Source organism: Canis lupus, chromosome 27 (assembly GCF_003254725.2).
Source record: "Canis lupus dingo isolate Sandy chromosome 27, ASM325472v2, whole genome shotgun sequence".
Lineage (NCBI taxonomy): Eukaryota > Metazoa > Chordata > Mammalia > Carnivora > Canidae > Canis > Canis lupus.
The window spans coordinates 43,713,280-43,738,141 of record NC_064269.1 but is presented as its reverse complement, the minus strand read 5'-3'; the positions used below and the strand labels follow the sequence as shown (position 1 = coordinate 43,738,141).

Below are 24,862 nucleotides of genomic sequence, written 5' to 3'. Positions count from 1 at the left end.
TGCTTCTCACATGCAAAACACATTTATTCTCATCCCAACACCCCAAAAGTCTTAACTCATTTCAGCCTCAATTCTAAATTCCAAATCTCATCTAAATCAAATGTGGATGAGACTCAAGGTATGATTCATCCTAAGGCAAAAATTCCTCTCTAGATATGAACCTGTTGAAACCAGACAACTTATCTACTTCTAAAATACAGTAGTAGTAGGACAGTTAGACATTCCTATTCCAGGAGGGGTCATGGGTCTCAAGAAAGTTCAAAACCTTGCAAGGTAAATTCTATTAGATTTTAAGGCTTAAGAATAATCCTCTTTGGCAGGATGCTCTGTCCTCCAGGTCCTCTGGGGTGGCAACTCCACCCCTCTAGCCCTAGGTGATAACCTGGCCTACTGAAACCTAGGAGGTAGCCCTGCCCTGTGGAACCAAGGAGGAAGAAATAGCCTTGCCTGCTAGACCTGTGCCTGGTGCTGGTGGAATATATGCTGTCTTCAAGAAACTTTTTTTTACATATAAAGACCCAGATAGCTTAAAAGCAAATATATGGAAAAAGATATACCACACACACATTAACCTAAAGAAAACTAGAATGGTTATGCGAATGTCAGGCAAAACACATTTCAGAGCATGGAATACCACTAGTTTTCAAGGGAGACATTACATAATAATAAATCAATTCATCAAGAACACATACCAATTGTTAATGTGTATGTACTCAATAACAGAGCTTTAGGATACATAAAGCAAAAAAACAATAAATAATAAAAAAAAGCAAATCTGTAAGTTTAGTTGGTGTGATAGCCAGCCTCTAAAAAGGCAAAGGAAATAAAACAATTCTGTGAAATCTTCTGATATAAGTTTCTGTTTCTATAGGCTGAGCAGTTGCAGATTATAGGGTTATGACTCAGGATGAGTCTGAATGGTTACTAACATCAATAGTAAGCTTATCCAAAGCTACTGAATGGCACTGAGGAAACTGTCTTGGGTTGCCCAATGGATAAATAATCAGCTAAGTATATACTAAACATTCTCTACACATATAATACTGTGCTAGGCACTTAAAAAATACAAGATGGTTCTGGCAGTGAAGAGGCTTCCCTAATTGGAGAAATAAGAATCTCAAATATGAAATACAAACTAATAAACTATGCAGAACTCACCAGAATTCACTTGCTCATTTAAGTTATTGAGAAAGTGGTACTTGTTGATGTGGTGCTAATTTTAAGATGAAAATTTTGTAGTTCAGGTCTTTAACAGACAGGAAGGCTAGAATAGGAAGATGGATATGAAAACAAATATAAGTGTTGTAGTACTACAGAAACCCTAAAGAGGGAGTGGCACATTCTGCCTAGGGTTTCAGGAATGGATACATAGAAGAAATGATGTCTGAGCTGAGCTTAAAAACTCAGATTCCTATTTAGGTATTGCCCAGGGAGACAAGGTAGGGAAGGGCATATTAGGCAGAAGGAACATGAGCAAAAGGGCAGAAGTATAAAAACTGTAGGTATAAAACTAAGTGCTTGAGTATGCTTCAAGGCTTAGATGAGAAGAGATGTGTATTTAATAAATAGGCCAAATGAAAGAAAGCCTTGTAGCATATGATAAGGAGTATGGGATTTATCCAATCTCTCTTCTTCTCTTATTCATTCAACAAACATTTATTTATTTACTTATTTATTTATTTATTTATTTATTTAATTTTTTTAAAAAAAGATTTTATTTATTTATTCATGATAGACACACACAGAGAGAGGCAGAGACACAGGCAGAGGGAGAAGCAGACTCCCTGCAGGGAGCCCAACGTGGGACTCAATCCCGGGACTCCAGGATCATGCCCTGGGCTGAAGGCAGGCGCCAAACAACTGAGCCACCCAGGGATCTCCTCATTCAACAAATATTTATTGAGCAGATACTATATGCTAGGCATTATTCTTGGGACAAGGCTCCTGTCCTGTCCCATGAGGGTGTTACTGGGCGGTGGGGATGGTAGCGGTGAATGGCACTGGACATACACAGTTGGCTAACACAAATGTTAGCTGCAGAGGGCTCTTCATCCCCCAAAACAAATATGTAAACACACTACACACACACACACACACACACACACACAAAATCGATGTGCATATTTGGCAATGATTTGGGTCTTACATTTCTTGGGCTTCAAAAAAACTAAGGTAAACCTTGATCGTAATACTTTCACAGACCAATCATTTTGAGTATTAGGGGTCATCTTTCTCAAAAACCTGCACTGTTCCCTTAAATTCTTACTTGCAGTGAGGTAGCAGAAAATTGTTTGGTTTCTCTGCCAATCTTTAGCAGCCAAGGAGAAGCTTATAGAAGGTAGTGTTAGTTGCTGTATTCCTTTATGGATGACCTAAATCTCCTGTTTCTCAGGATTCTCAGGGAAGCCTGCTAAAGACACAACTTCACACACCTCAGGCAGTAACTTCAGTGACTGAGCATATTCTCAATCAAGAAAAAACTTATAGGGGAGATCCCTGGGTGGCTCAGTGGTTTAGCACCTGCCTTTGGCCCAGGGTGTGATCCTGGAGTCCTGGGATCGAGTCCCACATCAGGCTCCCTGCGAGGAGCCTGCTTCTCCCTCTGCCTGTGTCTCTGCCTCTCTCTCTCTGTGTCTCACATAAGTAAATGAATAAAATCTTAAAAAAAAAAAAAAAAAGAAGAAGAAGAAACTTATAACACAGTTCATAAATGTGAACAAAACTCTTTTGATGATTACAATAGCCTGATTGTAACATAATGTATCATGACAAGCCTATTAATGAATTCTTGGTTTCATTCACTTAAAACTTTCAGAAAAATTCCTAGTTTGAAATTTCCTGTTTTGGTCTCAGCCTGGAGATATTTTTTTTCCCTTAGAAAAACTGAGTTAAAAAAAAAAAAAAAAAAAAGAAAAACTGAGTTAAGTCCATTTCAGCATATTTGAAAAAGAGAACTAAGCAAAAATACTTTTTCATTTCAAAGACAAGCTGTTATACAAAGAAATAGTTTAATGTCAGTTCAGTTTTGATATAGCAGTATGTCAGTGCTTTAAGAAGCACTGTTCTTCTGTAAAATTTTGAAGTGAAAGTTTTTAAAATTAACTAGGCATGCATTCTGCTTCCAGTGGGCTTTTAGTTGCATTTTCACTATATGGCTATTAATATCCAAAGGAGCTATTAGGAATCCAATTTCATTCTCTTCTTTAGATTCTTCCCTCCTTCAAAAAGAGAGAAGTTAAATTTTCTATGGCAATATGCTAAATTTGAACGGTAGGCCTTATCTTTACTCATCAAATAAGTAGATAACTAAATCAGCTACAATGTCTACTATGAGGCAATATCCATATCATGGAGAAGTAAATACAGCTCTAAGACTCCAGTGTGCATTTCTTGATCTATGGGTTGACATTGCTGTCTTTAACATTATACCATGGAAATGTCTGTATGTAACAAAATTTTCCATCACACATTATGAGGAAACAAACAGTGTTTAACAAACAGCAAGGATTTAACTGGAAAATAGCACATAACTTCAAAATTCTGGAGAATTTTCTAAATTTACAACATGAATGCAATTAAGTCTCTCAGTTGGTATGACCATAGCCTAGGTAGGGATATCATCAACCCCTCTGTAAACTAAGAACAAAAGGAGCTAAGAGTTTATATTTTAAAAACGGTTCTATTTCTCTTTTTCTGTGTTCATTCAATTTTTCTTTTGTTCACTTTCCATGTCTGTTCTCTATAGCTATCCTCATTTCCATTTTTATCTTTCCTTTTTTTCCATAAAGATTTATTTGAAAGAAAGCATGTGCGCACATGCACAAGTGTAAGCATCAGTGGCAGGGGCCAGAGGTAGGTGGAGGCAGCAGGAGAGAGAGAAGGAGACTCTCCACTGAGCAGAAAGCCCAATGTGGGGCTTGATTCCAGGATCCTGAGGTCATGACCTGAGGTGAAGGCAAATGCTTAACTGACTGAGCCACTCAAGTGCCCCAACTCTCTCCTTTCTAAGCAGCCCTTTCTAATAACGGAGCAAGTCACACTGAGGGAAGAATAAAGTGGTACTTCTTGCAAAAGGTTATTTCTATTATCTGTTGAAGAACTGCTCATTGCTAAGAATCTTCAATCTGAACACTGAACTTCCCAAGAGAGCTCCTCTTATACCAATCTAAGTAGCAGCTGAATTTTACCAGTGTCTTGTCAAAAGTTCAAGTGAGAGACAGACCTGTTCCTGGGTCATCTTCTGCAGCTCATTCTCCCAAGCTGCCTGGTCATCGTCCAAGTTATAGGAAGCTGGTGGAGTAAGTCCACGGAGGATCAGGGGGTCTCGGTCATGGCAGAGGGCTGTCAGGTGTCCAATATACAACTTTAATTTGCTTCTATTTTGGTCAAGTTCTAAGAGGGGCTGGATGATCTGAAGTGAAAAAATTGAGGAAAGTCAAGGTCATTCTGAAACAAGAAGTTCAAATATCTTTATGCCTCCCAAGTCAAAGACAACTAAAGCTCCTCTAATCACCATTGACATCTTCAGGATTATAAAGAGATACAGTGCTGAGTGAAGTAAGTCAGTCGGAGAAGGACAAACATTATATGTTCTCATTCATTTGGGGAATATAAATAATAGTGAAAGGGAATATAAGGGAAGGGAGAAGAAATGTGTGGGAAATATCAGAAAGGGAGACAGAACGTAGACTGCTAACTCTGGGAAACGAACTAGAGGTGGTAGAAGGGGAGGAGGGCGGGGGGTGGGAGTGAATGGGTGACGGGCACTGGGGGTTATTCTCTATGTTAGTAAATTGAACACCAATAAAAAATAAATTAAAAAAAATAAAATAAAGAGATACAGTTCCACACACTCGAACATTTGCACTGTCCCACCCAACCACTTCTGTGAGACAGGTAGAGAGTGCTGGCTTAGTCTATCAATGCGAAACTGAGAGTTCCGTATTTAGGCAGGGGATTAAACACAGGACTAACTTGTTTTTAAAGAGATGACATTCCTGATATAGGAAGACTCCAGTTACCTCACAGTTTGTCTTCCCATTTATTTATGAGTGGTTACAAAAAACTGCTAGTGAAATCTGCTCACTGAAATCTGGACAACATATATTTCATGTGTTCCTTCACCTCCTGGAATGGAAGAAAAATTCTGTCTCTGGAGAAAGGGGCATGTTTTTCTTGGCCATGAGATGTGATGAGTGAACTCATTACTAAATCTGCCTCATCCTGGCTTAAGCTCCCCTCATTCATTTCACAGAGCTATCCGATATTCTTTTTAAACAGTGATTAATAAATTCTTATATAACACCAAACACCTGACTCACAGCCAAGGACTCTGAAATTCTCTCAGTTGTAACAATGGTTTGATGTTTTTCTTGAAAAAACAGTCCTGAATTAAAAATTTTTTTGTATTTCCTTTACTCTGGATGAATAACTATCCCTTGACTCCCTTTGGAAGCACATTAAATGACAGATGGCTTCTGCTCCAGAATTTCATCTGACAGCCCTCATGACAACACCCTGGTCAGGTACTTGGTAGTTGGTCAAAGCCTGGTGTACTTAGGAAGAATCCGTCCCAATCTCACATCTCAGAATGCTGAAATGTTAGAGCAGCATCTGCTTGATATATAGCAGCTGTGAGAGCTGTGAAGCCCCATCAAAATGCTGGCAATTCTCACAATGTTCCCAGGGCATACAAGGCAGAGGTCTACACCTACTGCATGTCACTAGGCTGGCATTTTCGATGCACAGGACACCTCTGGCCCACCTCATGAATAAGGAGCTCAATAATCTTCATTTACAGAAACAAGGACTGGCATTACTTTCAAAAGTGACACTGATTTCTCCCTGGCCTTCTCAGAGGCCTGCTCTTGATTCTTTGTGTCTTTCAGAATTCTTGAAATGAACAAAGTTTTATATTTTTCATTATGAAATCAATACATGTTTTATTCTGAAAAATATGGTGAAAAAGTATAAAAGTAGTAAAATAGTAATAAAGTAATAAAATAGGCTATCAGTGCTCCAACAAGACTACCATTTGCAACATTGGTGATTTTCTTGTATGTCTTTTTATAAACTTTTATACATTAGCTTTTAACAATTTGCTTGATACACTGTTTATCTGTTCAGTGCTGTATTATAAATACTATTCCAACATCATGTATTCCTGGAAAACATGGTTTTTAATGGTTGCTTTATAAATATACCACATTTCCTCTTTCTGGTATTATTTCCATGAAATAATTAAGAGAGGGAACAGCCAGGGCTTAATGGCTAAAATAATCTTTAGCTTACTAAAGAGATCAGAGTTCAGAGTTTAGGCCTATTTAATATTACATATGATAGAAATCGAAGCCTGGATATACAAACCAGAGAAAGTAAATCAACTTAGCATTATTTTACTTTTTAAACTCACATACACAATTCTTTAAGATAAAGGTTAAACACTTGGGTGCTGGTGTGGAAGGCTCTTGGGTTTTATAAGAGAACCCTAGTCAGCAGGCTCATGGCACCAGTTTTATCTGACATTTCCTACCAATGATAGACATATTAACACTGTCAATCACAGAAGGAAGGGATTGTTTCAATTAAAGCAGAGGATTTGGAAAGTTGGATGAGTTTTCACAAACATCACCAATCTCTTGAAAAGAGTTGCGTTTTATTTCTTTTTTTTTTTAATTTTTATTTATTTATGATAGTCATAGAGAGAGAGAGAGAGAGGCAGAGACACAGGCAGAGGGAGAAGCAGGCTCCATGCACCGGGAGCCCGATGTGGGATTCGATCCCAGGTCTCCAGGATCGCACCCTGGGCCACAGGCAGGCGCCAAACAGCTGCGCCACCCAGGGATCCCTGCATTTTATTTCTGACCACAAATGCATACTCACTGCAGAAAGTTTTGTAAGGAATTCCAAAGCATAATCTTTAAAAGCAGTTTAAAAGCAGTATTTCTTTTTTTTTTTTTTAAACAATTTTATTTATTCATGAGAGGCACAGAGAGAGAGAGGCAGAGACACAGGCAGAGGGAGAAGCAGGCTCCATGCAGGGAGCCCGACTCGGGAACTGATCCCGGGTCTTCAGGATCACGCCCTGGGCTGAAGACAGCGCCAAACTGCTGAGCCACCCGGGCTGCCCTAAAAGCAGTATTTCTTTAAATGCATGCACACTTTGCACTTCAGTAACTAAACTGCCTAGTCATGGTTCTATTACCACACACCCAATCCTTAAGGCCTCCACACAATGCATCCCTATTTCATTTTACTTTTTTTTTTTTTTAAACTTGGCCTTTTCTTTCATAGACACACTGATAACAAATTTGGGGGTGGGAGTTCTCTTTTGGGATTTCCACTTATTCCTATTCTGTGTGTGTGTCTATAGTTGTTATCACATCTGGGCTACAAGGCTGAATAAGCTGGTATCTCAGATAATTAATGTTTGAATGCGAAAACTGGCATAGAAATGACCACAGAGAAAGGGGACAATGTGATAAATGGTAGTATTGGAGAAGTCAAATTTCTTATAAGTAAATGGAATTTAGAAAGACACTACCTCACCACTATATGACTTGAGATGAAAAAATTTTTCGTTTTAGGGATTCCTGGGTGGCTCAGAGGTTTAGTGCCTGCCTTTGGCCCAGGGCGTGATCCTGGAGTCCCGAGATCAAGTCCCGCATCGGGCTCCGGGCATGGAGTCTGCTTCTCCCTCTGCCTGTGTCTCTGCCTCTCTCTCTCTCTCCCTCTATGTCTATCATGAATAAATAAAATCTTAAAAAAAATTTTTTTTTCATTTTAGGTCCTTGCTCTTAAAGATAAATTTCAAGTTGATTTAAATGCATTTCATGCTGAAGTGCTAACTGATTAAAAAACATGAGAGTCAAAACAAAAACAAAAACAAAACCATGAGAGTCTTTTGCACTCTAGAATTTTTCAAAGTCAAAATTAAAAAGTCAAAAAATGATGGAATTTGACATATTTTCCATTGATAAAAATTCATTCCGTTGTAATAGCCCAGATGTCTGTCCTTTCTTTCTATGTTAAAGGAAATCACTTAAAAAAAAAAACAAAAAAACAAAAAGAAAAAAACTCCATAGAGTTTACTATGTGAAAGCATAGGAAACAGCCCAAATAGCATATTCCCAAATCTACCACTAGAAAAAAAAAAAGAAAAAAAAAAAAAAAAAGGAAAAAAGAAAAAATCACTTTGACCTCTCTGGGACACATTTTAACCATGTCAATCATGTAGGAAATGCCCTTATCTCTTCCTTTTCCCTTCTATCTGACTTGGGCAGGCCACTTAGAAAAGAAATCACATTTCCCACAAGGTGGAACTGCCACTGTCTAATCTCAAGAGGGAAGAGGGACACTTGCCAAGTAGAATGAGGGTGCCTTATAGCATCCATTAATTATGTCTTCTGTCCACATGTAACCTCAATATACTGCCAAGAAGTCTTACCAAAAACTATCAGAAATGTGGTCAGGCCACATTAATTCTATAGTTATGCAGAACAATAGTTATACACCTTTTTTGGAAAAAAGAAATTAAAAAGTGAACTTGTCGAGACAACTTCTGCTTATATAAAATATAATGCCAAATGGCAATATTCCCCCAATCCTATATTTACCAAATTGTTAAGGAAAAGAATTTAAATTGTAAAAAGGAATGAGAGACTTTTTGGTTGACATACAGATAGCTTTGCTTTGTTTCTTCTCGCAAGGATTTATTTGCTTACGTACTAGATTCTCAAACTGACTTCACAGGCCAGCATTTGATGACATATGCTGACAGAGGACAGTGATCTTCTGCAGTGTTTTTTTTAACCTCCTTTCCACTTAAGTGAGATTAGATGGGTAAAGGTTTCTGAGAAGACAGATGAGTTGCTCCTGTATTGTTCGATGTAGATTGTAACTGAAAATTCCAGAGTACTCCATTTCTGCAACCCATTTACCTCTGATATCTAAACATACTTTCTTAGACCATTTGGCTCTTCATACCAAGAGGGAATGTGCGGAGTGAGACTCCTAATTAGTCCAGTATATAGCCTGCTTTTCTCTTCCCACTCTGTTTTCTGTGTCAGACATGTACTCTAAGTATAGGTTAATCTGTTGTAACACATTCTAGGAATTCATTTTGAAAGGAATGGGGTATCTTCACGATAAAGACTGAATGAATAGGTACTGAATATTATTTGGGACTTAGGCATTTGCTCTTGGGTAACTCATATTTTGTTGTTTGGAAGATACCATTTAAAAAAAAATTTGGAAGATACCATTTTTTTAAAAAACTAATATTTATTGATCATTTACTGTGTTCCTGGTAACTTATTTTTAAATTTACTATGATTCTTCTGTAGTTAACTCACTGCCCTTAATTGGCTACAAAATTTTTTTGTTCCTCTTTCTCTCTGCTGCTGAAGCTTTCAGAGGCAGGTTCAAACGTCCACATGTTAACAGCATAAATGCTAGTGGTAGTTTTGATTTCTCACTGGGTTACCATTATACTTCTGTCCCCCAAAGTAGGTACATCAAGAAGTCCCAGAACAAGTAACATATTAACTTCCCAGAGACATTACTCTCTTAATTGAATTCTTGTCCAGAGGCCCAGCAGAGAGCTAATTCTGAAAAGTAAAAAATGAAACAAGAAAATAAAATTCATCAATCTAGTCTCAAAGCCTTTTTCCCCTCAATAACTAAGCTTATCTTCTTGGTCAAAAAAGGACTTCAGCTTCAGAAAGATGAAGGATAGTGTAAGTCTCTTCACAAAGGTTTGGAGCTTTGTATTACGTTTTCACTTAAGTGCAGCTATTCGGTGAAAGGATAGAGTTCTTAAAAAAATATAGTAATCCTCATAAATATTTTTGCTACATTGATTAGATATGCTGCATATCAAATGACATATAGTGAACCTAAAGTTATATAATTCACTTAACTTTTAGTAAATGCCTTTGTGCCGTGCATTTCATATTTGGTTTTAGCGAATTTAAAATAGGTGTGGTTCTAGTATACATTAAAAAAAATCATGAAATAATGGAACAAATGGTTGATTGTATATAAAAATTGAAATGCATTAAATTCATGATTTATTTTTAAGTTTACTTTTGAAGTTTACTTCAGGAAAACACTTAAATTGCTAAATAAACTTGGCCTCGATTGATTTCTTAAAGATTTTATTTATTGCATCAAGATTTTTTTTTTAATTTTTTTTAATTTTTATTTATTTATGATAGTCACAGAGACAGAGAGAGAGAGAGAGAGAGAGAGAGAGGCAGAGACACAGGCAGAGGGAGAAGCAGGCTCCATGCACCGGGAGCCCGATGTGGGATTCGATCTGGGGTCTCCAGGATCGCGCCCTGGGCCAAAGGCAGGCGCCAAACCGCTGCGCCACCCAGGGATCCCTGCATCAAGATTTTATTTATTCATGAGAGACGCAGTGAGAGAGGCAGAGACATAGGCAGAGGGAGAAGCAGGCTCCCTATGGGGAGCCTGATGCCGAACTCAGTCCTAGGAACTCAGGATCACGACTTGAGCCAAAGGCTGACGTTCAACCATTGAGCAACCCAAGTGCCCTGAGATTTTATTTATTTGAGACAGAGAGAGGGGAAGAAAGGGGCGGGGGGAGAGAATGAGCAGGTGGTGAGCAGCAGAGGGAGAGGGAGAAGCAGACTCCTCCCTGAGCAGGGAGCCCGATGCAGGCTCAATCCCACGACCCCTGGGATCATGACTTGAGCTGAAGGTAGATGCTTACCTCACTGAGCCACGCAGACACCCTCTATTTGCCTTGATTTAAAGCTTAGCTTAACTTAGTCTTCATGTAAAAAGTTATAAAATTCAAGTTTTTAAAAAATTTTAATAGTCCCTGAGATCTAACCTCTTTTTTTTTTTTTTTTTTTTCTTTTGGGAGGCAGAATAAGAATCTTAAGCAGGCCCCACACCCAGCATGGAGTCCACCATGGGGCTTGATCTCATGACCCTGATATCATGACCTCAGCCAAAATCAAGAGTTGGATGCTTAATTGACTGAACCACACAGGCACCCCTGAGTTCCAACTTCTTAATTAACTTTCCTATTTGAAGTCCAAATGGAAGGACATTAATGGATTCTCTAAATATTTTTGGTGTTACAGTCCTTACCCATTTTTAATCCTACCAAATAGAAAAAAAATACATACATTTGAGAATGGCCTCATTTGATACTTCTCCTGCAAGAGGTACACTGAACAAAGATATGCCTACCAGGTCTGCACTCTCAAAATAACCCATAAAAAGTCAAAACTTCATATCACTTTATGAGATAGACCTATATGGCCCCCACCAAAAACCAAACCTTATTGTTAAAATTGAGAATTTGAGGAATTTTAATAGCTTTTGACTTAGTTTTAGAGGACTAGTCATTGAAAATCAATTCTATAGTAGCACAGCTGCTTTTCTTATAGTCAATAAACCTCCAAAATTTTAGGAAAAATTTACACATAACCCAAAATTAAAGGCAAGTAACTTAAAGGCTCCAAATCCTGACCCTCACTTCATAACTATTTTTCACATTTATCTACTATTTTATAGAATGTGACCATCTTACATTTATCTTCCAAGCCAAAAATAAAGATCATGACAAAAGGAAAACAATATAGAATATTCCTTGTGTTAGAAATATTTATTAAGTAACTCAAATATGAATTCTGTAGCAAAGCAGAATCCTTTCTTCAGCCTCCCTTACAGAAGACCTGCTATTATTACGACAGTTAATGAAAAATTTAGACCAGCTCAATTAACATTCTCAGGACTATATCTATATACTGGTGACAAAAATTCTCTCTTTAACCTAACTTTAGTTATGCTTCCCTGAACTCTCTTCTCAACTGCACCTTAAATTTGTGGCTTCTGTGTTCATCTCTACATTGCCCAGCCCTAGCAAGAATTCTGCTAAATTGGTTTATTAAGAATCTCCCATTCTTGCTATTTGATCGCCATAAATGTCAGATCAGGTTCCTCATCCTGCACCATTCCCCAGGTTGATATCCGGCCTGCCTTTAGCATGGATCCTATAGGGTCAGTTTAGCCAGAATGCACTTCGCCCTGATGTGTCCTCTCAGTAAGCGACCATCCACTGATCCCCACCCTGCTCCCTACCTAACCATTTCCATTATTTTTGTTGTATTCACTTCAAAGATTATTAAGCACAATCTTTCTCTCCACTGAAAAACTCCATTGCAGTGGTCCCTATACCTATCACAATGGTCCTGAATAAAGTCTGTCTTACTGTTTTTAAATGAGAATGGATATTTTTTTTTTCTTTAACACTGGGTAAAGGAGAGGAATAGTAAATACTCAGCTATCACTAGGAGTTCAGATCCAAGGACCACTGGGGTCACTGAGATGAATAAATGTTAATCAGAAATCTTACCACAGGGGATCCCTGGGTGGCTCAGTGGTTTAGCGCCTGCCTTTGGCCCAGGGCGTGATTCTGGAGTCCCGGAAATGAGTCCCGCATCAGGCTCCCTGCATGGAGCCTGCTTCTCCCTCTGCCTGTATCTCTGCCTCTCTGCCTCTCTCTCTCTCTCTCTCTCTCTGTGTCTCTCATGAATAAATCAATAAAATCTTAAAAAAAAAAAAAAAACAAATGACTTCCCCATTCTATAGTCAAGTTCCACGGCTATTTACTTAGGAATGAGAAATTATGAGGAAAAAATTCTAGGAATGGGGGAGAAAAATGAGGCAGAAGAGAGGCTCCTACTCTTTGAGTAGGGGAGCCAAATGAAAGCTGATGCTATGTTTAAAAGGAAAAAACTAGCTAGGCAGTTGGCCACAGGCAAAAATGGCAGCTTCAACTCCTTGCATGCCTGTGCACATACCTGAGTACTGAAATTGGAACTCATGCTTTATTTGATCCTTTGAGATCTGGTGCCTAAAGTACCCCTGCTATAACTGTTTGCTACAGTCAAGTACAACAACACTTCCTGGCATGATTACATGACTGCTAGACAGATGGATTTGAAAAACAGTAACATACTTGTTGCCTGCTGGGCAAACCACAATAACAACCTATCACAACATCTCATTTTCTTCTCTTTCTAATGAAATGTACCAACTGCACTGGAAGTGGAAGAGAAGACCAAGTGGAACCTTCTAACCTTGCCAGTACGTCAACAAACAAGGAATGACATAAGAAAGGATGTGAAAATACATTATAGGGAGCACATCCATTGGCTCCTTCTCAGTTTATAGGAACACAGAAAAGAGTCAAGTGTGATTATCTAGTAACTATGAGATTGGATAGTTTATCTGTATAAGCACTCCCAAACAGAGGCTAGTGTCCAGAGGGGACTGTTTTGTGATTAGCTTATTTCAAGGTCAGTTTAAAGGTGTGTATGCGTACATCTTAAAGAGTTGAAGGGGTAGACAAAGATAGTTTGCCATTAGTCATTATTATTTCAACTCTAGTGTCAAATCAAATGCAATAGGACTATGTAGATATTTAGAAGTCCACTGTGGAATGCTCACAGAGAGGCTGTGGCCACTGAGGGGCTCATTCTAGCATAGCAAGAGATCATTTAATATTTTCTCTGTCAATATGGCTCCTCATTAAATGGTGCTTAACAAGAACATGGCCAAGGCAGGTGTAAGTGGGAGAGAAGGAGTGTCTATCACTTGGAATGCATGGGATAACATAAATGTATCTGGAGCTATGTACAGATATCAGAAATGGGTGTCTGTGCTATTTAGAGAAAGATTATTTACATATAAGAATTTGATCTCTTAAAGTTAAAATCAGAAATAACCAGGAAACAAACTGACAGGTTAGAGACACATGATTTGGTGTGTATGAGAAGGCACAATTATGTGCTTGCAGTGGCAGGAGGGTGACAAGGAAAAGATCAAAGGAAAGATCTGAGCAAAATGGCCCTTAGCCATTTTATTTCATTTATTTTCAGCTTGAGCACAACTCTGCCAACTGAAAGGATAGGTGTGTTTCTGGATATTATAAAAGAGCACTTCAAGAACTGAAACCAGTACCATGACAAGAGGCACAAAGGGTGACTCCTTAACTTCTTTTTCTCATTACTATAGATTGAAATAAAGCTAGGATCCTACTGAGGTCACAGTGAATTCCAGGAGAGGTTAGGGTATGCATCCCCTACTTTCACCCAAGCAGCATCACTATGCTGCTCTTCCTTTCCTCTCTACCTCTCTCCTCCTGACCTACCAGCATGAAGAATCTTTATTTCCATTCAAAACATACATATCAAAAAATATCATATATCTGAGAATATAGGAAGGGATCTTGGCTGCTCTGACAGAGGTATCCTTGGATTTATGTCTGCCATAGTCAATCAGGAAATCATATTCATTTATTTATTTTTTATTTATTTATTTTTTTAAATTTTTATTTATTTATGATAGTCACAGAGAGAGAGAGAGGCGCAGAGACACAGGCAGAGGGAGAAGCAGGCTCCATGCACCGGGAGCCCGATGTGGGATTCGATCCCGGGTCTCCAGGATCGCGCCCTGGGCCAAAGGCAGGCGCCAAACCGCTGCGCCACCCAGGGATCCCCATTTATTTATTTTTTAAAAGATTTTATTTATTTATTCATGAAAGACACACACACACACACACACACAGAGTGGCAGAGACACAGGCAGAGGGAGAAGCAGGCTCCATGCACGGAGCCTGACATGGGACTCGATCCCAGGTCTCTAGGATCAGGTCCTGGGTTGAAGGCCGCGCTAAACCGCTGAGCCACCCGGGCTGCCGTAGGAAATCATATTTAAAAAGCAAATTCTTTCTGAAAATTTTATACACCATGAACAACAAATCCCACGGATTAACGATTTCTAAACATTACCTCTTTCACCTTTGGAGTCATCCAGGCTTTGGGTGGAAGAAAAAAAAAATTTGGGGAAAACAAAAATTAGGAAGATGGTTTTCTCTACTCATTTTCTTTGAGAATAAAACCTCCCATATAGTCACTGAATTAATCTCCTCCCTCTAAAAGTTAAAATTGCTTAGCAAAACACAAACTCTGATGGATATCACCATTTCAGTATTACTAGTAGGCTGATGCTAAGCAAAGCTTTATTATTTGAGGATAAAAATATTACTATGACAAAATAGGCTCATCATAAAAATACCAGAAATCCTACAAATTGTGACTGATGTTACTTACATAAGTTAACAGCTAGGGGGAATTCAGGATTAAGGAACCTGGGGCAGGCCAAGCCTTTTTGTGTATGTATGACTCAATTTTTGGAAGAAGGATCCATGTGCCCTGATTCCCTCTGATCTAAGACAGGGCTTATTAAGTATTGATTAATGATCAACTCTGAAGTCTATGGCAGAGTACAGCAGTCCCAAAAGAATGCAAGGAACAGAGTGGTCAGAAAGAACAACACAAGTGCTCTGACAGAGCTGACAGATGCTGAGGGAAAAATGGCAGAGTTCCTGGCAAGTAAAAAAATGCCAGCAGACCAAAGGAGAAAGCTCCAAGGATCCAGAAATGGGAGTCCGTCTAGGCTGAAGCAGGTGAAGTTATGATATTCAACAGAGTAGGGAGGTTCCTAGTATAGCTGTAAAGTCACTTGATAGTGGGGGGAAAAGGTTATGTTTGTACAGAATCTTCACATTTCTTTTATCTACCAGGCTCTAGCCCCAGCTTTTAGTCGTCATGAAAAAGTTACCAAACCTATGGACCCACATTCAAATTTTTAACAGTTTTAGTGAGGAAATACAAAAGACATAAACCATGTTTCCGATATAATCAGAATACCTAACACATTATGGGTGTTTAGAAAATAGGAAACAGAATGAAAAAGTGAAGTAGAAATTCCAACTCTAAAGATGAAGCAAAGTGGAAAAGCAACAAGAGAATACATCTTCGCTTCACCATGTTAACCTGCTGATGTCATTAGTGCTCTTCTTGGTCTCCTTCCAGAGAGTATACTTTCAGTGTCACTCACAGCAACTAACAGAAAGAATAGCTCTCTCCATGCTTTAAGCAATCTGCTCAAATACAATTTGAGGGGTTTCTTCATACTCTGTTGCTTTGTAGGCTTCAGCAGCTGAAACCTTATATATTGAGCTGTTAATGCTGATAAGAAATAGAAAGCCTTAGATCATCCACAGGAAGCAAAGTCTTTGCCATCTTCATCTAAGCAGTAAGGTCTCATTTGGTTTGGTGTACTTCTGTATTTGTCTATCTTATAACAATATTCACATTATTCCCAGATGTATCATTTCAAAGAATACTGCAAAGCCATTCTAAGCCTGACATTTGTGTCTCAGACTATCTTGTGAGTTCAGTGGTGTATGTTTTATGTACCCGACGGTTTTCAGATTTCCCTGGTTTCATTAACATGTCCATCTAAACGATCATATTTTTCTGTGCAGAAGAATAAAACATCAGGTTCATGTATTACTTAACAACCCCCTCCCCGCCCCCATACTGTATGGTTTCATTGGAAGGCATCAGGCTCCTCTGAGCTGGAAATCCTGCATCCCAGTGTCTCTTGGAGCAATTACAACTTGTACCTTCCAGGAAACCACATTTGTTTGCCTGGCTGCTTGCCTTATCTGCTTTCCTGTTAGTTACTTCACTCATGAAATTTTTTGCTAGTTAACTATGGAATTAAAGTAATGTAGATGGTCCTCTGTATCTTATGATCTTACTTAGAATCTTACTGACTTGAATATTTGGCAAAAGCTGCTGTGGCATCTCACACCTTACAGCACCACACTCCAAGCAGACACAGTAGCCTCCATTCTTTAGTGCCAAGGAAGGCAATGTGGCTAGCTGTGGCCATAAACATAACTCATTCAAACATGGTAGCCATAAGCAGGCAGGGCCTTGGCTGGTAATCATGTTAATTACTGGGCATCTAGTTTCAAAGACCGGTGAAGAAAGGCTTTTTCACCCAGAGGCTGCCCTTACCAGAGTCCGATTTATATCACTGATGTTATCTGCTATAGAACATTTGCACTGTATTGGTAGCTCTGTGAGGAAGTGAAAAACTCTACAGCAATACTGTGGAGTAGTTAAGAACATTGGCTCTGGAAATTGGTTTAATTCCAGGCTCTGCAACATTCTCACTATGAGACCTAGGACAGTTACTTTGGGGACAGTGTATTTTACGGGGTTGTAATAGTCCTGTGTCTACTATATAGAAAACTCCTTCAAAAATTATTAACTATTATTTTCAAGAATCTATTTCATCATCTATAAAATGCATTCAAGTCCATGTAAAATATAAGTAATTCTTCATAGCTTTAGCTGACAATTTTTTAAAAAGATTTTATTTATTTATTCATGAGAGACAGAGAGAGAGTGGCAGAGACAAAGGCAGAGGGAGAAGCAGGCTCTATGCAGGGAGCCTGATGTGGGACTCGATCCAGGCATCCCAGGATCACACCCCGAGCTGAAGGCAGACGCCCACCACTGAGCCACCCAGACGTCCCTGACATTCTTAAAAAAAAAAAAAAAAAGATTTTATTTATTTATTTGAGAGAGCAAGTGAGTGAGAGAAGATGAAGGGGAAGGGGCAGAGGGAGAAGGAGCAGCAGACCTCCTGCTGCGCAAGGAGCCTGACATGGGGCTCCATCTTGGGGTTCTGGGACCATGACCTGAGCCAAAGGAAGGTACCCAACTGACTGAACCACCTGAGTGCTCCTTTAGCTGACATTCTGACCCTGAGGACATTTTAACCCTATCATCTGTATTTAGCTCCGCCAACTACTGTGGACAGTGAGATAACAACATGGGAAATGTTGAGCAATAGGCCAGAGGTTGGTAAATTACAGTCCATGAACCAAATTTAACAGCACTGCCTGTTTTCTATAATCCATCATCTAAGAATGGTTTTTATGTTTTCAAAGGGTTGAAAAGAGAGAAAAGAATATTTGATAACATGTAGAAATTATATAAAAATCAAATTTCAGCACCCATAAATAAAGTTGTATTAGATCAGAGTCATGCTCATTTATTTACACATTGCTTTCACACTGCAGCAGCAGAGCTGAATAGTGATAACAGAGTGCAGAGTTCATAAAATATAAACTATTGACTGTATGAATCTTTATAAAAAAATCTGCCAATCCCCACAATGGATCAATTGCAGATGATAGGGTTAAGTGTAATATTAAGAAATTCTTATAATTTTCTCAAAGACTAGTTAAGAAATAAGTAATAATTACCATTAAAAAGTTCAATTCATAACTACAATGAGATTATTACCTTACTCCTGTCAGAATGGCTAAAATAAAAAACACAAGACACAAAAGTTTTGGCGAGGATGTGGAGAAAAAGGAACCTTATGCACTGTTGGTGGGAATGCAAACTGGTACAGTCACTGTGAAAACAGATGGCGGTTCCTCAAAAAAATTAAAAATAGAACTACCCTATGATCTAGTAATTGCATTACTGGCTACTTATTAAGAATACAAAAACACTAATTCAAAGTGATACAGGCACCCCTATGTTTATTGCAGCATGATCTATAATAGCCAAACTATGGAGGCAGCTCAAGTGTCCATCGATAGATGAATGGATAAAGAGGATGCAGTCTACATATACAATGGAATATTATTCATCCATAAAAAAGAGTGAAATCTTGCCATTTGCAATGACATGGATGGAGCCAGAGTATTATGCTAAGTGAAATAAGTCAGAGAAAGGCAAACATCATATGATTTCACTCATATATGGAATTTAAGAAAGAAAACAAATGAGTAAAATAAAGGAAAGGTAAACCAAAAACCACACTATTAACTATAAAGAACATGCTGATGGTTACCAGAGGGGAGGTAGGTAGTAGGATGGAGAAAATAGAGGATGAAGATTAAAGAGAATACATTTTTCATGATTAAAAAAAAATGAAATGAAAGAAAAATCAATTCACAATGAATATTATTTGCATCAAGAGTAATATCGAGGGATCCCTGGGTGGCGCAGCGGTTTGGCGCCTGCCTTTGGCCTGGGGCGCGATCCTGGAGACCCGGGATCGAATTCCACGTCGGGCTCCCGGCGCATGGAGCCTGCTTCTTCCTCTGCCTGTGTCTCTCTGCCTCTCTCTCTCTCTGTGTGACTATCATAAATTAAAAAAAAAAAAAAAAAGGAGTAATATCGAAACAAAACAAAACAATGGTGAAATAGAAAAATGAATTTGGCAATAAGCATAGAAAGAAAATTCAGTTGCAGAAAGTTATAATTAGTAAAATCTGATATGGGCAAAACTCTGAATGATAAATAAAATCATTATACATTATATATGGAAAAGAACCGATACTAAAATGGTTCAGTAGAATAAGAATATTGAAAAAATTGGATGTTTTCAATTACACATATGGAAAATTCATAAAATTAAATGGAATTAACTTGGTTTAAGCTCCAGCAAATATTCAGTGAAAATTCCCTGACAGTGGGTCTATCTTGATTTAAATGTTTGTGAATACATCAAATATTTCTTTCGAGTCAAACATTCTCAAGGTTAAACAAAAATTAAACATTAATGGGATCAAAACAGCATCCTGTACTAATTTTCAGGACAGAACATAACAGATGGGAGGGATTTTAGAGATCATGTAGGTCATCTACTCCCCTTCTCCTCACTCTACTTTCTAAATGAAAATTTCAAGACCTGAAGAGGTAACATGACCTGTAAATATGGGTAGGAGCTATGTTGCTCAGTTAGTGGCCATACATCACAGCTTGATGCTTCTCACCTTGAACAATTATAGAACATGCAGGCTTTATTAACTGCTTTTTATCTGAATAGTCCCTGTGGACAAGGTAACTTTCTGAATGGTAACCGGGCTTTCAGACTGTGTTCTCTATTTTCTTTTCTTTTTTTTTTTTTAAAGATTTTATTTATTCATGAGAGACACAGAAAGAGAGAGGCAGAGACACAGGCAGAGAGAGAAGCAGGCTCCATGCAGGGAGCCCAGTGTGGGACTCGATCCTGGGACTCCAGGATCACGCCCTGGGCCGAAGGCAGACGCCAAACTGCTGAGCCACCTAGGGATCCCCCGTTCTCTATTTTCTGAACCAAAGAAGATTAGAAACAATCTGGGACATTTCTTAGAAGAATTAATGTTTCTTGATACTGAATATATTTCTGCTTCACTAACTCTTCCACCACTGCATCCATTCTGGCTTTCAGCATTACTCTCTAGGACAAAATAAGAAATGAATCTTAATTGGCCTTCTTGTTTCCAGTATTCCTTTTATGTCCATCCTGTACAGACTGCAAAGGCACACTAAGGTCTTCATGATCTACCTGCTGACTGCATCAGCCTCATGGCTTGTCATCCCCCTATCCTGACACGTGGGGTATTTTAATATAAGCCCATGAATTCTAGGACACACCTCTTTTCAAAAAGGAGAGCCTAAAATACTCTGCTCCATTAAATGTGGGATGGTCTTAGTGACCTGCTTCTAAGGAACAGAATATGGTAAGAGTGATGGTATGTAACTTTTGATTCTAGGTCACAGAAACCATTTGTGGCTTCATCCTTATTCTCTTCTCCTGAATCATTTATTTGGGGTGAAGTTAGCCACCTTGTGGGGGAGAAATCCATTTGGCGAGGAACCGAAGGATCTTGCCAAGAACCAGCATGAACTGTGGATGAGCCATCTTAAAACTGGATGCTCCAGGGCAGCCCCGGTGGTGCAGCGGTTTAGCGCCGCCTGCAGCCCAGGGTGTGATCCTGGAAACCTGGGATCAAGTCCCAAGTCAGGCTCCTGCATGGAGCCTGCTTCTCCCTTCTCCTGTGTCTCTGCCTCTCTCTCTATGTCTATCATAAATAAGTAAATCTTAAAAAAAAATCTTTAAAACTGGATGCTCCATTCCTATCCCAGTCAAGTTTTTGGATAACTGCAGTCCCAACTGACATCTTGACTGTAACCCCACGAGACATTCTAAGTAAGGACTATGCTGTTCAGAGGTTCCGGAATTCCTGACCCACAGAAACCACTGAGACAATAAAGGCTTACTGTTTTCTTTATGCTGCCAAGTTCGGGTTAATATGTTATGTAGAAATAATATACACCTTGAGCACTATCCATCGTAAACTAAGAGCATACTGAATTTGTTATGCTGTTTATGCTTCTATGACATTGTCTAAAATCATATCTGCTGGGGAAATGCCAACTGCTCCTTTAAGAGGCAGCTCAAGTGTCACCTTCTCTGTGAAAATTTGAGTCTCTTGTGGAGGCCTGGGCGGGCTTTCCTATTGTACCTTGTATAATTCTTTTCTGAGAAAATGTAGTTTAGTATTTGGTTGTCTAGTCTTGAAACATATATTTTAATCCATATACCTAAAGCAGTATATGGATTGGGAGTAGACTCCCAATAAATATTTTAGAGCTAGTTTTCTCATTTCAGTCAGTTTTAAATAAAATGATAAAAATCTCAAACTACACTTACAGAATTATTCTATGTGAAGTTAGGACTCAGATGTCAATGATAAAGGATTGTGGAGAATGGGGCTTTCAGTTTGTTAAAACACAAAGTGAGGAAATCAACATCCTGGTTCAATTTCTGGAAGATAAAACAATATGAATGCTAGATTTTAAAGAGTGACCCACCAACAAAATGACTATGAAAATCTAAACATTTAAGGTATTTTCCTTTAATACCCAAAATGCCAAAAGCAAAATTTGAATTATTTTATATTGACATGAAAAGGGACCCAGACAGTCCAAGTGCTTTCTAGTTTTGCCAAATCCCTTCTCATGCAAAAAGTCTGTGATTCTACTCTTAAAACTGAGGAAGAAAGAGTAGTATATGTTCAATGTTGACTATTCTTTCAATGAAAAGAAATGAAGTCTTGCTAACAAGTGGTTTGCCTTAAAATCTGAATTTTCACCAAAAAGAACCAGCCATCTGTTTTGAATATTTTAAAGACTAACCCCCATTTTGTGCTCTGCTTTGATCTCCCAGGATAATAGGAAGACAGTGATACAGTCCAGCTACACCTCAATCAAGTGTGCTCATTTAATTTATCCCAGAAATGCTGACTGCCAGATCCGGCTGGAAACTTTAGCCTCATCATCCTCACATCAGGAAGAAGAAGACACATCAATGGAGAATAACTCTTTTGTTTTGGTTGATGATGCATTTTTGTATCCAAGAAAATATTCCTTTAACCCAAAACAGATAGTAATATTAAAGACAGGGAGAATGTATAGAAAATAACAAATTAGTGAGAAGCTGAGGACAAGTTAATGAAAGGAATACTTTAGAACCCTATTGTAACAAGGTTGTCTAATAGTTCAGATAAAATGTGATTCAAATCATATCCTCCAGGGATGCCTGGGTGGCTCAGCAGGTTGAGCTGATCCTGGAGTTGCAGGATCGAGTCACACATCGGGCTCCTGCCTGAAGCCTGCTTCTCCTCCCTCTCTGCCTGTGTCTCTGCCTCTCTCTGTGTCTCTCATGAATAAATAAATAAAATCTTAAAAAAACAACAACAAATCATATTTTCCAAAACATAACTCTATAAAATAAAAACGTGATATAATAGGCAACTGCTAGGCCGGTCTTCCAAAATGATTAAAAAGGGGTCCTATCATATGTTCGCTGGTAGGTGTGGGTGGTGAACTTAATGATGTTATTCTAGAAGGTACCTAGATATTGACTGGAGCTAAAATCAAGCTGAGAAACTGATACACATGAATGGTGTCAGATTATAGGATAAATAACTTATTAAGATGAAATTAAAACATTAAAAATATCTACTTAAAATACATAAAACCTTAAATAAAATATAAGCAACTTTCTGGGATGCCTGGCTGGCTCAGTCAGTAGAGCATGCAACTCTTGATTTTGGGGTTGTGAGTTCAAGCCTGACGCGTACCACTGTGCAAGGTGTATACCCTACCTTAAAAAAGAAAAAAAAAAAAAAAAACCATGTAACTTTCCTTTAGGGTAAAAACTCACCAGCTTTTTCATTCAATAAATATATATTGAACACTGCAGGGTCCTCATGTTTTCAGATGACGTGAAAATTATGTAAGATGTGAAGAATTTTATTTTACACAAAGTGCAAGGATATTTTAAAGATTTATTTATTTGAGAGAGACAGTGTGTGTGCACTAGCAGGGGGTGGGGCAGAGGAAGAGGGAGGACCCTGGAGCAGACTTCCTGCTGAATGGAGTGCCCTACATGAGGCTTGAACCCAGGACCCTGAGGATCATAACTTGAGCAGAAATTAAGAGCTGGATGCTTAACTGAGCCTAAACTGCAAGGATATTTTTATTGCCCAGGATAAATGAATGTCTCAATCACAAATTATATCCCAAAGAGGAAAAAGATAGCTTTTCCTCATTAGTCAAATGGTCATAATCATTAAGAACCAATGGATCTGAGAGCATATATTCCACAGACATTTAAAACACTGTAATTTTGAATCAGAGAAATAAATCATATGAGTCACAAGATAATGTCACCTTAAATTATTTAGCAAAAACTACAAAAATGTAGGATGTATACCTGTGGAACACTATAACCATGTATTCAGAAAACATAAGAGAAAAGTCTCTCTCGCAAAATACTTACAACTTTCTCATGTAGTCTAAGAGGTCTCTATGTCTGTTAATAAGCCCATGTAATCATTATGCCTGTCCAGAATTACTTTAGAAGCACAGTGCAAGGTGGTAGCTTCTACTTCTTACTATTGCCTGAAAATCATTCTCAGGTCAGAAAATTCCAGAAGAAGAAATCACCTGCCATCATGGGGTGCTTCTGAAAGGTAATTAGGTCTGATTTAATGTGTGTGGCTAATTTCCCATGACTTGAGGCCTTGGAGAGGTACCGATATAGTTGCTCAGGAATACTGGTAAACTTGAACAATTCAATTAGAGATTCAGGAAAGAAGATTAATTTCTATTGCTGCGGGAAAAATTAATTACTAGGATTGTGGGTTCCTTGTGCAATTAATGTTAGGAGAGAGGAGAAATCTGTAAAATAAACCATAGCATCAATGATCTCATAAATATTCTGGGGTTGTATCACAACCACTAAAACTGTCATTGCCACTATCATTTATTGAGCACTTCCTGTGTGCCAGGCAAAGGGCTAAGTGCACTAAATATCTTACATATTTAATCTGCACAATAGCCTTTGTTGCAGGTTTTATTATTGCCGTTTAACAAATGAGGAACCTGATGCTGAGAAAAGAGGTTAAGTGATTTGTGGGAGAGTATATAGCTACTAAGCAACATTCAAATTGGGTCTAAAGACAAATCATGCTATTTACCATCAAGCTAAAAGGCTGTAAAAATAATATAACTGCCTCATAAAGGACACAAAAGAAAAAATATTTTGGCAGTTTCATAGATGGGAGGTTACTACATTTTTAAGAAAGTAGAAACCTGTAAGTGCACAACTGTGCATGTATCACAATTATGACAAGAACACACATCAGAAAGACAGTAACAGTGGACTGTGAGACAATGAATATTAACTGAGGTTGTATCAGGGTGGTGGGATTATGGCTAATTCTTTTCCTTTTTTCTTTTTCCTTTTCTATTTTCCAAGTTAAGTGGTTAGTGTTGACTACAAATTCTCCTTTTCTCAATCCCCTTTCCTATAGCCCACCTGGCTTGTCCACTGGCCTCTTCAGGACTTGGGGCTCTACTCTTCACTCCTCTGCAACACGCTGCAGCCCCCACACCTCAGGGCCAGGGTAGCTGGGGGAGCAGCAGAGTGGACAGTAGGTGTGGGAAAGTTGGTGGTCCAGCTGCTACCCCCCATTAAAATACAAAAAAAAAAAAAAATCAGCATCTAAAGTGAAATAATCATAAAGTGAAAATATATGCTCAAACAGCCCCCAAGATCCCCACAGGGGTAAGCAGCATCAGGTGGGAGGCAGGTGAGGCTGGCT

General features: G+C 38.6%; 1 protein-coding gene across 17 annotated transcripts in view; it reads right to left on the bottom strand.

The window, feature by feature from the left end:
• Positions 1-24,862, bottom strand: part of ERC1 (ELKS/RAB6-interacting/CAST family member 1) — a 539,401-nt gene that overhangs the window by 40,996 nt on the left and 473,543 nt on the right. For 13 of the 17 annotated variants that reach the window (XM_049102528.1, XM_049102532.1, XM_049102526.1 and 10 more), the window contains one exon: positions 4,223-4,411. In XM_049102528.1, the coding sequence (XP_048958485.1) occupies positions 4,223-4,411 (189 nt within the window). Of the gene's footprint in view, positions 1-4,222; positions 4,412-24,862 lie in introns of those variants that run through there. The other 4 variants (XM_049102536.1, XM_049102535.1, XM_025461732.3 and 1 more) reach the window with 1 other exon arrangement.